General features: G+C 41.3%; 1 protein-coding gene across 1 annotated transcript in view; it reads left to right on the top strand.

The window, feature by feature from the left end:
- Positions 1-16,870, top strand: part of CACTIN (cactin, spliceosome C complex subunit) — a 710,497-nt gene that overhangs the window by 41,818 nt on the left and 651,809 nt on the right. The window contains exon 2 of the mRNA XM_044053865.1: positions 15,002-15,518. Within this exon, the coding sequence (XP_043909800.1) occupies positions 15,002-15,518 (517 nt within the window). The remainder of the gene's footprint in view (positions 1-15,001; positions 15,519-16,870) is intronic.

Raw genomic sequence — 16,870 nt, 5'->3', positions numbered from 1 at the left:
CTTGAAGACAAACCTCTCTCTCCAGAAGGTTTTGTTGATGTTGCATATTAGATTTAGGCCTATCGAGGGGGTAACGCATGAAGAGTTAGACTTACGGATATGGAGCATCTCTAGTAGGGCAGGGTCTGATATTGCCTTGTAGGCGAGACACAGATCACATCTGAGCAGTCTGTATGATACCGAGTAAAGTGATGGTGATTTGAGCCTGTCTGCATAGGACAGGCGTTGGAGGCCATGGATTCTCTTTGTGAGGTATTTCTGTGGCCTATCCAGTTGGTGGAGGTGTTTGGAAAAGTACATACCAAACGGGGCGTTGTACTCAATTATTGGTCTAATGAGGGAAGAGTACAGAGAGGTAATAACCTCCTTTTTTCTGGATGCAGTCCCTTTTCTTATGAGATGAACCAAGTAAAAGGCTTTTCTGACCACTGCCGCCACATGATGGTCGAATGTGAGATTATTGTCAACCTGAGTACCCAAGTCTCTCACCACGGGTTATGTGTTTAGAGGGTTGCAGTTGATGTGGTAATCATTAGGGGCCGTGTTCTTGCCTAGTGGTATGATGATACATTTTTGTGCGTTTAACTTAAGGCCATGACTTTGGCACCACTTATTTGTAGCTGTGAGACCCTCTTGCAGTATGTTAACGTCATTTGAGGAGTCAGTGACAGCACCCAACTTGCAGTCATCCACTAACTTGGTCAGCCACAGGCCCTTTGTCTTTGCCTGGACCTCTGAAAAGTAGATGCCAAACAGTAGGGGTCCCAGGACAGATCCCTGGGGAACACCACTAGTGACAGGTATGCTTTTGGAGGTGGTGGTGCCTATTTTGACCTTCTGGGTCCTGTCTGTGAGCCATTTGGCCACCCATCTGACAAAATAGGGATTAACACAGAGTTGTGTTAGCTTTTCGGTGATGCCAGAGTGGGGGATTGTGTCAAAGGCCTTGGCCAGGTCAAGGTAAGCTGTATGTACTGACTTTCCCTCATCCAGGGCCTTGGTGGCAGTCTCAAAGTAGTCTACTAGGTTCAGTAGGCAACCTCTGCCCCTGACGAATCTGAATTGGGTGGGGTTGAGTGTTTGGGGATTGCATATGTCCTTGTTTATGAGATCCATAATAATACGCTCCATGGCTTTACAGATCAGACTTGTCAAGCTAATGGGGGTGATAATTTCCCAGGTCAGTAGTGACACTACCTTTGTGCAAGTGGATTACAATGGCTGTTGTCCACTCTGCTGGAATGAAGCCTGTAATTAGGCTATGGTTGAATAGAGTGCTCAGTGGCGAAGGTAGTTCTTATTGGAGGTGGTGCAGAATACAGCCTGTGATATTTTCAGGTCCCATGGAAGCTGTGTTCTTTCCCTTGGATAGGGCCTTTAATACTTAATCTACGGAGATGTGAGGTGTAGGACAAGTATCGGGGATGTCTGCTGTGCCTTTGGGGGGGCGATAAGGAGCTGAGGTTTACGCTGAACCTATCAGCTAGCAGGTTGGCTAAGTTGGCAGGGTCATTGTGAGTGGTACCATTAAGTACTAATTCAGAACAAACTTGTGCTTTGTCATGGAGGTTCCTAACATAACTGAAGAAGGACTTTTGGTTTCCCTTTGTTTCAGAGGCTAGTTTCAACTCATAATTGGCTTTGTGGAGTTTTTCGCTAGTGATCTAATTAGCTTGTTGAGGTGGAGGAGGGAGATTTTCATATTTGGGATTTGTTCCTCTTTACCCTTGGATGACAGTTTCTTCCTTTTGTTGTAAAGCTTGTTGGGGGATGTCCACCAGACAGATTTATTTTTCCTTGAGGAGCAGGTTTTAGTTCTTTTGGGTATGGTTGAGTCCATGCAGTTGTATGGGTGCTTGTATACTGCACTGGTGTACTGTTCAGTATAGTTGTCTGCATCCTCTGAGGGGGGGGGGGGCATTGATGTTAATCTGCTGATACCCTTCCTTAGGAGGGTGTATCTGCTTTTGAGTAGTTTTTTAGCCTGGTTATGCTGGGGAGGGGTTGGGTGGGATAATAACTTCGAATGAGACAGACTGATGATCTCATTTCACCAGGGAAGAACAAATATACAATATGGGATTGGTGCAACGGTCACCCATGTTGGTAAGAACCAAGTCCATTATGTTATCTTCCCTTGTGGGGGATGAGACCAGCTGGTCTAGTGCATTACAGTTGATGAAGTCAAGGAATCTTTGGGTGAATGTATTGGTGCAGGAATAGTTCATCCAGTCTATGGTGGAGTAGTTGACGTCACCAGTGGTCAGGGTGTTAGGGGGTACCTTGATGGAGTCAAGTAGGTCCAGGTAGGAAGACTAGGTGTCTTGAGACATGGATGGGGGTCTATAGATGGCTTTAACTTGGATTGGTGTCTTGCCAACTGTCAAGTTGCACCTGGAGTAATTCCAGTGCATCATGCTGGTAAACCAGTCTGGAGGTCTGCCTATCTTTAATGAAGATAAACAAAACAGTGTAAGAAACTTTTCTCTTTGTGGAAGATTTTCAGTCCATATATCTCTAGTTAATCACTGTATATTAATCAGATCAGACAATAGTAATAGAAGTAGTGAACTTAAACTCGTCTTAAGTCAAAAAAACTTATAATTGGAAATGTTGTGCAGAATTACTAAGTTGTTGTTGTATCTTTTGGCTTTTCCCGCTTAGGGGTCGCCACAGCGGAACTCCGGTCCGCTAATGATTGGCAGTAGATTTTTACGTACCGAGTTGCCAGCCCTGATGCACAACCTTCAACGAAGGTACGCCCATTCACACATGTCTCCACACAGAAGACGCTTTAGCTGAGAATCGAACAGGACAGTGTCTTGCACCACCACCGCAGCTAAGTATTCGAAAGTAATCCAAGCAAAGCAGGCAGTCTGTTTCAGTTGAAAATCCTTTATTAAGTACACAGACAAACGATCCAAGTAAAATAAAAATAACAGAGTAATAGTTTCCTCACAAGCGTTCTAATTATATATATACATTTTATCAGGCAAGGAAGTGGTTTATTGTGCTGTAAAACAAAGTGTTATTGGTACACATGTTAAATTCACATCCCTTCCCCTTCAGTGTGACATTCGAGCTGGTCCTGCTCTACTTAGTAGTGGTCATAGTAATATAACCCTTATGTACTTTCAGTAAAATTTATAATGATGTGGTACTTCTTATTTAACCAGATTATCAAGTAGAATATTAAGTCTGTGATTTTATCCAAGACAATATACTACATGGCTGGAAATATATCAACCTTAATCCATTTGGCAATCAAAAAATATATATAAATATATACATATACAATTTTCATGTAAAAAATCAGTTGTAAAAAGCATATTTTATTTTCATAACCTATGGTTAACAAAGATCACTTTCGTCCTTCTAGACTTCTTCAGGAGACTCCACCACCCTCAGTCTTTCCGATCTCATTTTAGAGTCTGAAAGTGTGCAATGAGGTATAGCCTGGTAAGGCGGGGGTGCTCTCCACAGCCCTGAACCAAGTTTCCGTGACTGCACAGACATCAGCATCGTCCAGTGTGAGGAGAGCCTCCAGTGAGTGCATTTTCAGATTAAGGCTCCTAGCATTGAGCAGCATAACCCTCAATTTGCTTTTTGACAGATCTTTCATGTTGTAAGATTTGTTTTTGGGATATAGCCTAAAAAAGACACAATGGGGGAGGCAAGAGCCTTGGCCAAGATCCGGAGCCCCGGGGGTGACAGGTGGAGACCATCTCTGGCAAAGCATCGAGGCTTGTCAACCATGTCATCCCAGGCAGACAGATACTGTATCCCCTTGGAAAGACACCAAAAACTAAGCCAATTGTTGAAGTCGATCTTTTTTTTTTTTTTTTTGTTGGTATTCTGGCATCATTCTTGGTGAAGGCAGGATGCTGCTCAGGGCCAGGGTCACACCAGCCTGGAGCACATAGTCTGAGAGCTCAATCATGTCTCTCTTCATATAGTCCAGGGAGGTACGTCTCACACACCAACATGGACAATGACAGAGTCGTACTTGTACCTGTTATGGAGAGACTTAAGTGCAAGCGTGATGTGGTGGATTCTAGCACCTGACAAACAGCTAACTGTGACCACCTCCTTGTTGAGCCTAGTGAGGGGGACATCAAGTGTGTCTCACTATTGAGTCACCAATGACTAGTATGTTTGGTTTATTGTTATGCCTTATGGGCTGCGTTGGTTTATTGTTATGCCTAATGGGCTGTGTTTGTGAGACACTAGTGTGTTAACTACCGTGTGGGATGTGACTGGCATTGTGTATGGAATATTTGTGAGTGTGTTTTGGGGGTATCTGTTGTTTAGTTAAGTTTTTGTTGGGAACCCCTGCGTAGGTGGGTGTGTGACTTCTGTAATGTGGGTGGTGTGGTATTTGTGCTGGCAATCTCCTCTTTGTCAGGAATACTGAATGTGGTGTGAGAGAGCATAGATTCCAGCTTACTGATGTAGATGCATCTCTAGCAAGTAGAATAGTTATGTGCTAGGAGAAGGGGACTGTGTGTGAACACAAGGCACTTGCTACACTGTCTCAGTATGCCCATGTTGACCAGACTGGCAGGGGAAACTGATGGGAATTGTCCGGACATAGTGCTCTGGAAACTTGGTGGACTTGGGGAGAGCAGGGTTTGTCCAAAAAATATTATTCATAGAACTTTTACATTTATGAAAAATGTTATGTGGGAGCTCTTTTCAAGATGAAATGTGACATGTGAAACAGTACACAGCTATATGCATATTTTAAAATTTCTGTCCTCTTATTGTGCCAGGAGCATGCGTACTGCAGTGTTGCTCTCTTTGGCTTCCCTATGGTTGTGCCTAATAAATAAGAATGAGTTTTTGATAGTTTTAGGTGAAATGACATGAAGATTTGTATTAACCTAACTATAATAAAATAACTTACTGGCTGTTATATGAGGCAAGATTTAATTCACTGTGTATTTACAACTAGGAAAGCAAAGCATTGGAAACTATAAATTAACAGTGACATATTCATGATCTGACTAAACTGCATGCAGTGAGTCATGACGCATCTGTAACACATGAAGGTGTAGTCCGTTCCTTTCTGTAAAGGAGCGTCTCAAGCCTTTTCATGTGCTCTGAATGTTGCCTAGCAGATGGAATTGTCATTTTTTCAGCTGATTTTACTACTACTTGTACATTTCTCTCTTATTACTCAAAATTTATTCCATGCAAGTTGTACCTAGCACATTCCTAGAAACAGCAGCTACATATACATGAATGTCTTGTATTACCCCATCTCCTAACTTGCAGCTTAGAAAAATTTCTGTCAAAATCTTTTCAAACAAACAATCGCACATTACATAGTCATAAAACTAGTAACCTGCCCATCAGTTTCTAGCAATGGCAGTGGGAGGATATTTGAGCCCCCTTGGTGTTCCAGCGAGAGAGGTACATGTGGTCTAATTCATCAGAGTCATGCTGTGGTCGCTTGCATGTTTCCTATGAGCTTTGAAGAAGGTCAGAAGCCTTTGGTAAACAAATGTTGGGCAGATGCTATGTGGTGGGCTGACATGACTTCCACTAGGGCATTGTAGTCTTCATATAGGTCACTAAAACCGTGTAACATCTGGTGATGTAGTTGCCTCATGGCATTGTGCAGTTGCCTTTCCGACCTTTCACTGCTGCTTTCAGTGGTGCAACAGTGTTATTGTAATCTGCAACATGTTTATGCAGCTGCAGATAGTGGTGTAAAAGCCATATATTGTAAGAAACCTCCTCCCATACAGTTATCACAGTCTCCTCTCTCATTTTATGCTTCTCTTCAGGTCTTCCTTCTGGTTCTCCATCTGAAGGACAGTAAGCTGTACCAACTTAATGTGCATATTTATTTTATTTTATTTATTTATTTAACATTTGTTAACTGGGAAAGTCTGACTTGGAACAAAGCCAATTTTTAGCGGAGGCCCGGGAAGAAATGCTCCAGATGCATGTCTTTGTAATGTGGGAGGAAACCCACACGAACGCAGGACATACAGACTGTGCACAGAAGGCACCCCAGCTGAGAATCGAACCGGAGAACCTTTTGCTGTGAGGTGACAACGCTACCGCTGCACCACTGCGCCGTCCACATCTATGAACTTGTTAGTGGTCAACCTGTGTCTTAGATTGGTACACACATGTATCTGCCATATAATCTGGTACTTGTTAACAATTCCATGTAGCTAAGTGAAATTTTAAGTATGCAATATTGTGTAGCAGAGTTTTCCAATGTAGTAGTACATGCAATAAGCATCACTCATTTTGACAGTTATTATATAATCTTTGAAATATGTCGTGTCAGCATACTTTGACTGTAATGTACTGCTCATAGGACCAAAGTAACAGTGAATTTCTCAGTCTGACATAGTATCACACTACTAGAGTTACAGTCTTGTAATTTCACTTATGTATACCACCACTCAGATGTCCCCTAGTGGGTTCTGTATAAAAACATTGAAATTCCAAAATCTTAAGCTTACAAGATTGAACACAAATACTCAGTTGTGCAATCTTGAAAAAAAGAAACACAGGTTTTTGCAGGAAGGCAAGCCCACCTGCACCCCCTGCTACTTATATATTCCAACTCCAAGATTACACCACATTGGAGAAAGGACCGATATCTCAATCTTCACCGTGCAGCAATCCCACACAGTACAGCTTCTGGCAAAAAAAAACAAACAAAACTGTTTTTTGTTGCCTGTTCAAGCATTGGGCTCGATTTAGTAAGCGTTGAGCTTAAATGTGTCAGCATACACAGGCTGTTTGACTGTGGGTGCCAAAGGCTTCAAAGCATGATTCATTCAAACTGCATCAGCACCTGAATACCTGTAGTTAGTGAGACTGAGAGTAGGACTTGCAAAACATATGGAGTTAGACAAAAATGTGCCTCTTACATGGGTGTTCAGCAGGGATGCATGGGTAACTGTCAGCATGGCGTACCCCTCCCCACATGTCAAAAGCCTTTGGTAAACAAATGTTGGGCAGATGCTATGTGGTGGGCTGACATGACTTCCACTAGGGCATTGTAGTCTTCATATAGGTCACTAAAACCGTGTAACATCTGGTGATGTAGTTGCCTCATGGCATTGTGCAGTTGCCTTTCCGACCTTTCACTGCTGCTTTCAGTGGTGCAACAGTGTTATTGTAATCTGCAACATGTTTATGCAGCTGCAGATAGTGGTGTAAAAGCCATATATTGTAAGAAACCTCCTCCCATACAGTTATCACAGTCTCCTCTCTCATTTTATGCTTCTCTTCAGGTCTTCCTTCTGGTTCTCCATCTGAAGGACAGTAAGCTGTACCAACTTAATGTGCATATTTATTTTATTTTATTTATTTATTTAACATTTGTTAACTGGGAAAGTCTGACTTGGAACAAAGCCAATTTTTAGCAGAGGCCCGGGAAGAAATGCTCCAGATGCATGTCTTTGTAATGTGGGAGGAAACCCACACGAACGCAGGACATACAGACTGTGCACAGAAGGCACCCCAGCTGAGAATCGAACCGGAGAACCTTTTGCTGTGAGGTGACAACGCTACCGCTGCACCACTGCGCCGTCCACATCTATGAACTTGTTAGTGGTCAACCTGTGTCTTAGATTGGTACACACATGTATCTGCCATATAATCTGGTACTTGTTAACAATTCCATGTAGCTAAGTGAAACTTTAAGTATGCAATATTGTGTAGCAGAGTTTTCCAACGTAGTAGTACATGCAATAAGCATCACTCATTTTGACAGTCATTATATAATCTTTGAAATATGTCGTGTCAGCATACTGACTGTAATGTACTGCTCATAGGACCAAAGTAACAGTGAATTTCTCAGTCTGACATAGTATCACACTACTAGAGTTACAGTCTTGTAATTTCACTTATGTATACCACCACTCAGATGTCCCCTAGTGGGTTCTGTATAAAAACATTGAAATTCCAAAATCTTAAGCTTACAAGATTGAACACAAATACTCAGTTGTGCAATCTTGAAAAAAAGAAACAGGTTTTTGCAGGAAGGCAAGCCCACCTGCACCCCCTGCTACTTATATATTCCAACTCCAAGATTACACCACATTGGAGAAAGGACCGATATCTCAATCTTCACCGTGCAGCAATCCCACACATTACAGCTTCTGGCAAAAAAAACCAAACAAAACTGTTTTTTGTTGCCTGTTCAAGCATTGGGCTCGATTTAGTAAGCGTTGAGCTTAAATGTGTCAGCATACACAGGCTGTTTGACTGTGGGTGCCAAAGACTTCAAAGCATGATTCATTCAAACTGCATCAGCACCTGAATACCTGTAGTTAGTGAGACTGAGAGTAGGACTTGCAAAACATATGGAGTTAGACAAAAATGTGCCTCTTACATGGGTGTTCAGCAGGGATGCATGGGTAACTGTCAGCATGGCGTACCCCTCCCCACATGTCCTGCAAGGGCGCTACATTCTGGGTTGGGCTGTTTGGTCTTGATGTAAGTTAAACCCCAGCTCATCGATACTCCATTGTTGTAGAAGCCATCCATGTGTATGTAGACCACCCAAGCCTTACTGTAAAGGCCCTCAACTTCTAAAACTAGTTATCCATATAGATTGACAGGTAGGACAGGGACCCTAGACAGGCAGCTCAATCCCTTGTGAATACCAGAGATTGGAACCCCTGCCTTCTGAAATGGGGAAACATTCTAGGCAGAACCTGCAAAGGTACCCATCTTAGCATACCTTCAGGAGGCTGTCCAGTTATGTTAGCTCAAGAGTGATCTTGGGCCTCTTATCTAAATAGACTGTACACTTTATGGTGAACTTGTAGAAGTTCCTTTTTTTCAAGGGCTGTGCTGCAGATCCTTCTTTGTCCAGACTTTTGAGAGTATGAACATATTCTTTGGTAAACATCTCTGGATTTAAGAGAGGGAGGTGACTCCTGCAGACTCCTCTTACCTGGGTTGAAGCTTTTTCAGGCTGGCTACTGATCAACAACTTTCAAGATGTCCATCAGGTCACCCTCTCCCCTGCTGGTCTTTCTGCACAGATGGTAGCTCTTTCTCCTGATGTGGTCTGCTGCAAGAATCTCTTACACACCCAAATCTTGAGGCTGCCTGTTTGTATTGCTTCTTATATCCCATGGAGCCCTCTGGAGGAATGATCCTTCAGTTTTATCCTGCGTAACATAATTTCTTTTGGCCAAAGGACCTGAAATCTGCTGTAATCCAGGGCTTTTGTCACACTGATTCTCCCTTTTGTTGGTTGCCTAAAGGCTTGAATCACATGGGAAGGACGGCCTCTGGACTTTTGCATTCACACATCCACACCACTGCTTCACTGAACTGCAAATAAGCACAAGAGTGTAATAATACCACGACTAAAAAGTATATTATTAAATACGAAGAACTGCTTTAATTTAAACCCTTGCAGTGCCTCACTTTTATGCTGCCTTAAATGGACATGACATAAAACAGAACACTATGTATATAGGTAATTAAAAACTCCACCCCCAGTCACTAAACACTAAACAAAGTTATTCAAACAAACACACAAAAGTCTCCGATTTAAAGAAGTCCATTAAGTAAGAAACATAGTATATTAAAAGCCACTGCAAATACAAGATTATTTAATATAAGAATTCCAGTTCAAGTCATTGTTGAAACAAAAGGGAGACAAAATATTATACTGCACAATAAACAGGTTTCCTTGTATCTCAGAATATGTTTTACATCTTGTTCAAAACAATTCAGATTTCAGTAACTATACATTACACTTGCCTTAGTATTATTATGTTCAGATTTCAGATAACCTGGAAAATGTTGGCCAAGGGCAGTTTAGTGTATTATTTTTTTATATGCCTTCTTCTTCTTCTTTCGGCTTTTCCCGGTTAGGGGTCGCCACAGCGGATCACCTTGTCCGCACATTGAATGGCAGTGGAGTTTTACGGTGTCGAGTTGCCAGCCCAGCGCCCAACCTTCCACAGAAGGCACACTCACACGCACACCTAGGGCCAATTTAGAATGTCCAATCCACCTGCAGCATGTCTTTGGGATGTGGGAGGAAACCGGAGCACCCGGAGGAAACCCACGCGACCACAGGGAGGACATGCAGACTCCGCACAGAAGGCACCCCAGCCGAGGATCGAACTGGAGAACCTCTTGCTGTGAGGCGGCAATCACTGTTTTAATTGTGTTGTGTCTTCTTTTAGTCTCATAGACATGTATTTGCTGTCCGTGATACTATACTAAATTTGTACAACCACAGAAATTAATACTGTAAAGTTTCACAAGATGTGAACATGTTTTAAGATAAAAGGTGTAATACTTTCTCTCCCTTTGGATTGAAGAAAGAAATGACTAGGAACTTGTCCACCACGGCTATTACATCTTCATAGTCAGTGTTACAGAGGTGTTGCTCAATTGACATGGCATCCTATGCTAAGTACACACACACACACACACACACACACACACACACACACATATATATATATATATATATATATACTTTTCTTCTAAAACTCAATACAAACATATATAAGTCTGTCAGATCATGCATGTTACAGGGCTGTTTCCTCCATTACAGTTATTTGAAGCTGTACTAAAACAGTTTGAGAGGCTGAATCAGATGGTCCCATTTTCCAAGAAAGCTGATAACTCCATCAAGGCTAGAAAAATCTTTTCCCCAGTGAACAGATGACCAGTGCAGATAGTGATTACTTTGGTGATCACCCTCTGTATGTCTTCCAGTCTTCAGAGACCAGATGTTCACCCATCAGATGTGGAAACCAAGATTATGGATGGATTTTGGAACCATGCATTTACATTCTCAGTTTGCATGCTGAGGACTCTGAATTACTTTGCAGATGCTGTATTTTCCTGTAAAATGTGGTAGACAAACTAGAGCATGCAATGGAAGGCCTACCTTAATGGTTCCTTTAAGAATAAGATCAAGGTACAGGCTTTCACTTCCTCAAGTCTAAGAAGCCTCATGGTCCATGTAGTTTATAGTTCTACAGAAAGGTCCTTAGCCAAGGTCAGGATCTAACATTGCTGTCTCTCAGCACTTCTGGCTGAAACTTATACAGTTCGTCAAGTACACCATGGCAACTTTCTTACACACACTCTGTTTAGAGACCAACTTCAGTCCAGACTGGAAGTGGATGATCATTTGAAGGGCATGAAGGAAACAGGACAGGTATTGTCTACTGTGGGAGTGAAGTTCCATTCTACACAACATTCTTTCACAGGGATACAGAGGTGCTAATTTCAGATGTAGTTTTGGTGCATGTCACAGCACCAGCAGCATGAGGGAGTTGGCAATTCCTGGTTGGAACAGACTATATTCAGCAGGTTCATGGGTCTAGGGGGTGGGGTGCCCATTGACCACCATGAGGTTGCGGTCATTCCCCTGGCTGGTTGGTTGTAACAGTCCCGACTCCTTGCCCTAATGTCTCCCACTGAGGCAGTTGCATAAAGAGTCTTGGTCATTTTTTTAGGCACGGAAGGATTTTTCATCCCTCTCCTTTTTGTACCTCAGCTTCTCTGTCTACCTTTGCTGAATGCCCTACTTTGTGAGAAGAACTTGGCAAGGAAGGAGATGTCCAAGGGTCTTATGAGAAGTGCACACCATACGATTCATTTGGACAAAAAAGACTAGGATATTATTTCATATTTTTATTCTATAAAAAAGGCAATGATCCTTGGGCCAATGTTGGACTAAATTAGCAGAAATATGAATGATGCCCAAAGAGACCTTTTGAAAGGTCTTGGTGCATTTCATCCTCTCATTTCTAGCCAGTGGTGATTGGATGCATTCTTTGGACACACAATATACTTATCTCCATGTAAGTATTGCCAAAGACTCCACTAAATTTAAAAGGGACCAGTCCTTACCAGTTCAGGACCTTTGCTTTTATCTCTGCACTACTTACATGTCTGTAAGTGCAGCTCTCTTGAGACTGCAGTGATCCAAAATGATGGACTATTAACCAGAGCAGGAGTAGTCTTTTCTCTTGGAGGGAGTTTCTTTTCATCCTTTTCTCCACTTCCTGATGATGACAGTGATCTTCATAAAGTCTCATTGTCTCCCCTTTCAGTTTTACATTTTTGTCTTCTGACAGACTTCTGCATCTGGTAGTCTGTGTACTTCTTTTGTCCAAATTTTAAAATCAGAAATTTGCCTAATGGCCTTATTAATGATGGCAACAATTGATCCTTATGGTTCCTTGGGCCATGCTTCATTTGAGGGTCTTGCAGTGGACTTTTTGAGTCCAGTGATCTTAAAATGTTGACGCATGTATGTCTGCTCAAGACTTGTCACTCTTACCTAACTTGATTGCACGAGCCTTTTAGCTGTCAGGTAGTGATTTCATCTGGCGTGCTCAGAAGACAGCAGTTACATCGGATGCATCTGTTTTGGGTTGGGATGATAGGGCAGTTCATTGAGCAGATGGCTCAATCGACTTGGACAAATCAGAAGTTTCACTTACATGCCAGTGTTCTGGAAATGAGACATGTTCTCTTATCCCTACAAGATTTCTAGATCTTCTAGTGGGTATCTGTCCAGTCAGACAATCAAACAATACAGTTGCAGTCTCAAACCTCAATTAATTTTTTTTTTTGGGGGGGGGGGCAGTCTTGCCCCTTGTTCTGCAAGTGTGTAGCAGTAGGTCATCCATTGCTGTCAATTTGCATTATTGACTCACATTATGGGGAGGCCAGCTTTCTGGCTGATCAGTTAAGTCATTATTTTCTGATGCCCTCTGGATAGTCCTCCTGTCCTTTAGTGGCTAGGGGCAGTCCAGTTTGCATCGTCTTTTTACATTGTCAATTTTTAAAGTATTTTGTGTTTTACTGTTTGTATTTGTCTTATTTATTGTTTCTTGTTTCAATGTGGAATTTGCTTTGATCAATAGCAACTAAGTAAAGGTTAATTTCCTGACCCACTCCAGATGGTCAAGATTCTTCTCCTTAAAGCTAAACTTCACCTTCTCCTACAGTTTAACTCGACTCTTGGATTGCTTTTCTCCTTACAATATGGTTCCAGTATTATGTTGTTACCAGAAACCTGCTTGCCTTGGAATCAAAGGAAGGGAAAGACTACCATTTTTTTTTAAAAAACTTCTAACATAATTAGAAGAGGAATTTTTTCTAAATTTGTGCGACAGCATAGACTCACAGAAATTTGTTGTCGCGTACTGCTGACAATCTTATACAGGTGATTAGTCCTGTTGATGTCAGGAGCTCAACAGTTCTTATAAAAGACACGTATTGCAGAGTGGCAGAGAACTTAAGACTGATTCGCAACTACTTCCAGTATAGCCATGCCTTTCCTAGCAAAACAAAGTAATTAGATCAGTCAGTGCTTCGAAATCAGTTGGCACCTCTTTTGACAAATGTATATAAGCAGCATTACAGTATTGAAATGCTAAGCTTTAAACTTAACATGTTTGCTGTTTATACTACTTTATATTTAAGATTACTTAAGTGTAGTATCAAAGATTCCTGTGACATTTAGAGAAAAGTCAGAAAATATTTTTCTTGTAATTCTTGTGAAGTAGCAAAACATTTATCAAAGTGTGGGGAGAGGGGACTGTATCAATTCATCTTAGACTATAAAAAGATACATTGAAGAAAGGCCTACATTTTAGCTATGTTTTTGGTTGCAGCTATATAGCTCCTTAGTACGCTCCGAGTTGCACATAGATGAAGACCATTCAAGAAATAAAAGTAGTTGTCCTGTTACAGAATGTATACAAGATGACAGTGACTGACACAAATCCCATTATATGTCAGTGGCATTGGAGTAATATGTCTAGCATGACTCATATAAAGCAGACTTGAAACAGATTATGGAGAAGAGAAAGGATTCAAGAAAAAACGAGATAATGTTGATATGTCAAGCCCCATTTGCAGGCATTTTGCAGAAAACATTTTAAAATTGTATCGGAAACAGTCAGAGTGTGTTAAAATAGCTCAGAAAACCAAGACAGAGTGAAAAAAATAGAATTTTTATAGTTATAAGGTGGAGTTTTCCTTTAATGTACTTGGAGAGGATGCTCTTGCCCATCCTTAGCAAAACAGTTATTTTATAGTGATGATGAAGTTCATCTATAAAGCCAGACTTAACAGGACCACAGGGAGTCTGATGTATTTTTTCCTAGCCCAGGAAGACCTGTTTCTCTTTTTTTTTCAGCAACTCCTCTTTGTTCTACTTAAACTCTCTCCTTCCAAGATTTGCTACTGTAGGTTTTCACTGTTGGTGGGTGGGAGCTTGTGTTTTATTATGGAATCAGAAGGTTAGGGCTATCATTACATTATATATCCATAACGTTTTGTTTATAGAGCTGATTTTTCCCTCACTGTAATAAGCAGTCTGATGACCAGGGTTCAGTGCTCTTCATTAGCCTGGCAGGTGGAAAGCCATGTTCTGTACCAAGAGTCTGCTTCAGGGTTAGCAGACTTGAACCATTACAGACACTGCCTTATACTGTTACAGGTGCCTTACATCCAGTCATGATTTTTAAGGAAGCCAAAGCATTTTCAGACTCTGGGAACATATAAGATACTGGTAACAGTTAGACATGGTATGAACTGCACTGTTGCCATTTTTCTGAATGTTAGTCACTTCTGTGTCTCTTCCTAACTGCAGTGCTGTGATTAAAACATTGAAAGATGTTATTTAAGTAATCTATACAAACTGTTATGTTTGTGTGCTTAAATGGTAGTGAGAGTATGAGGTTGTATTACACTGCTTCTCAGATGCCATAACTGGAAGTTAGATTAAAGAGGCTTTGTATTCCTGCAGCAGAAGCATCAGAACACTGATTCACATTTGAAAGTATGTATTCCTAATAGTATTGGCATTTGTGCCTTGTGGACTGGGCTAGTTAAATATTTTTAGTTTTGCAACTTTTTTTTGGTTCTTGGCACATTTGAAAGTATGGGTGTGTGTCACTCTACAGAAATAGTAGAACACTGATGTGTATGAGTTAGTAAAATTATTTTGTTTTGTTTTCAGATCGGATTCTAGAGAGAAGAGGAGAAAGAATAGAGATGGAGGTAGCTCACACAAGAGCAAAAAGAAGAAGCGTTCTTCATCAAGGGAAAATGCTTGCTCATCTAGTTCCAGTTCTGAAGATAAAGAGAAATCGAAGGGATCCCAAAGTTTGCCAAAAGCTGAAAAACTACCTGACAAGAGGAGTAATGATAGGCAATCTAGGTCTAGGTCTAAATCTTCTGTCTCCTCTGTCTCATCTGTATCTCGGTCACGTTCCAGAAGCCCTGATAGTGACGTCAGGCAGAAACTGAGCTTGCAGGAGTCTTTAAAGCTAGCTGAAGAGACAGTGAAGAAAAAAGAAATGATGAAGGCCATGGAGACTCCGGAGGAGAAGAGGGCTCGTCGTCTGGCAAAAAAAGAAGCAAAGGAAAGAAAGAAGCGTGAGAAAATGGGTTGGGGTGAGGAGTACATGGGCTACACCAATGCAGATAACCCATTTGGAGATAACAACTTGTTGGGGGCTTTCATCTGGAACAAGGTAATAAGATATATGGAATACAAGTACTAAACATAAGGCTGCACAAAGATTCAGTAGGTTGAAGTGGAAAGGGGCTTAACCATGATTAAAGATGTAACTAATGGTTGGCCTTCACTTTCTGAAAACATTAAAGGGATACGAATTCTCACTGACCTATTGGCAGTATTTGTGTTTAGTTTTACTGTACCATTCATTTCCCTGTAGTACTTATGGTGTTTTGTTCTTTAGTTTTGCAGTGTGATTTCAGTGTTGATTTTTCTGACTTTTACATGTGCAGAAGACTCATTGTTTCAGCAGGTGGGTAGTGCTGTCACCGCTTTCCTTTAAAACATCATTTCAGCAATAATGGCTTCAGCTTGTGGCTCAGCTGTGACTGATTTAATCCGCCTCCCTAATTAATGATGAGAACTGATATGCAGACTTGGACTGAAGACAAAAGGCAATGATGTTTCTGATCCGTAAGAGTAGAAATATTACTTTATATGAGTCAGAGGGTTGCTGCTGGAGCCATCAATATAATTGTAGAGGAATAGGTAATAGCAGTCCTTAAAGAAGCAGTGAATCATGGTTTGTACCATTCTCCAGAGTAAGTCATACCACTGGTGACATGGGGGGACCCATTCGCCTGTTGTGAAGTCCTTTAGAAAAAGCAGGTTCATTCTTCCATAGTGGCTAACACTTTCTTCTTCAGCCACCGTGTAGTGTACCATGACCAATTGCTCTGGAGTTTTTCACCATGGTACTGGCAGTGTCCAGCCCTTTAGTGTCCATAGTCACACTAGAGGCATTAGAATTGCCCATTTTCCTAGTATGTGGTCCTTAAGATAGGAAAGAAAATACTGTAGAGTGTGTGTGTGTGTGTGTGTGTGTGTGTGTGTGTGTGTGTGTGTGTGTGTGTGTGTGTGTGTGTGTGTGTGTGTGTAATGTAGTGAAATAAAAAAGGTACAGTATCACCTGTCTCACCCCTTTTGGTTTGTCTTATGTGGATTCCCCTTTTCTAGACTTATGTACTATATCCAGAATTGCAGGGTCTTCCATCTGTTCTTCCCAGACTGGAAGCATGTTTTCATTCCTTGGAAGAAGAGTATGAAATAACAGTAAGCACTTTAATTTGTAAAAAGTTACATAAAAAACAAATAATCAGAATTTTGCCGTTTCTTTGTTTTTTGCACGATTTTCAGCATGCAAGATTTGGGACTGTACCTCATGGCCAGTACCATGTTCCACCCATCCTGAAAAGCTATTTTGTACAGCGACTTTGAAAGTACCCTTCAGTATGAATTTATAGATTTGCATTGTCATAGCTCATGTGATAGAATGAGAAGTGTTGTAAAAATGTGATTCAGAAGTAT

The sequence above is a fragment of the Protopterus annectens genome, chromosome 13.part0, assembly GCF_019279795.1.
Source record: "Protopterus annectens isolate FY-2018-M chromosome 13.part0, PAN1.0, whole genome shotgun sequence".
NCBI classification, from domain to species: Eukaryota; Metazoa; Chordata; order Ceratodontiformes; family Protopteridae; genus Protopterus; species Protopterus annectens.
Note: the sequence above shows the minus strand (reverse complement) of the source record. Positions and strands in the feature narration are given on the sequence as shown.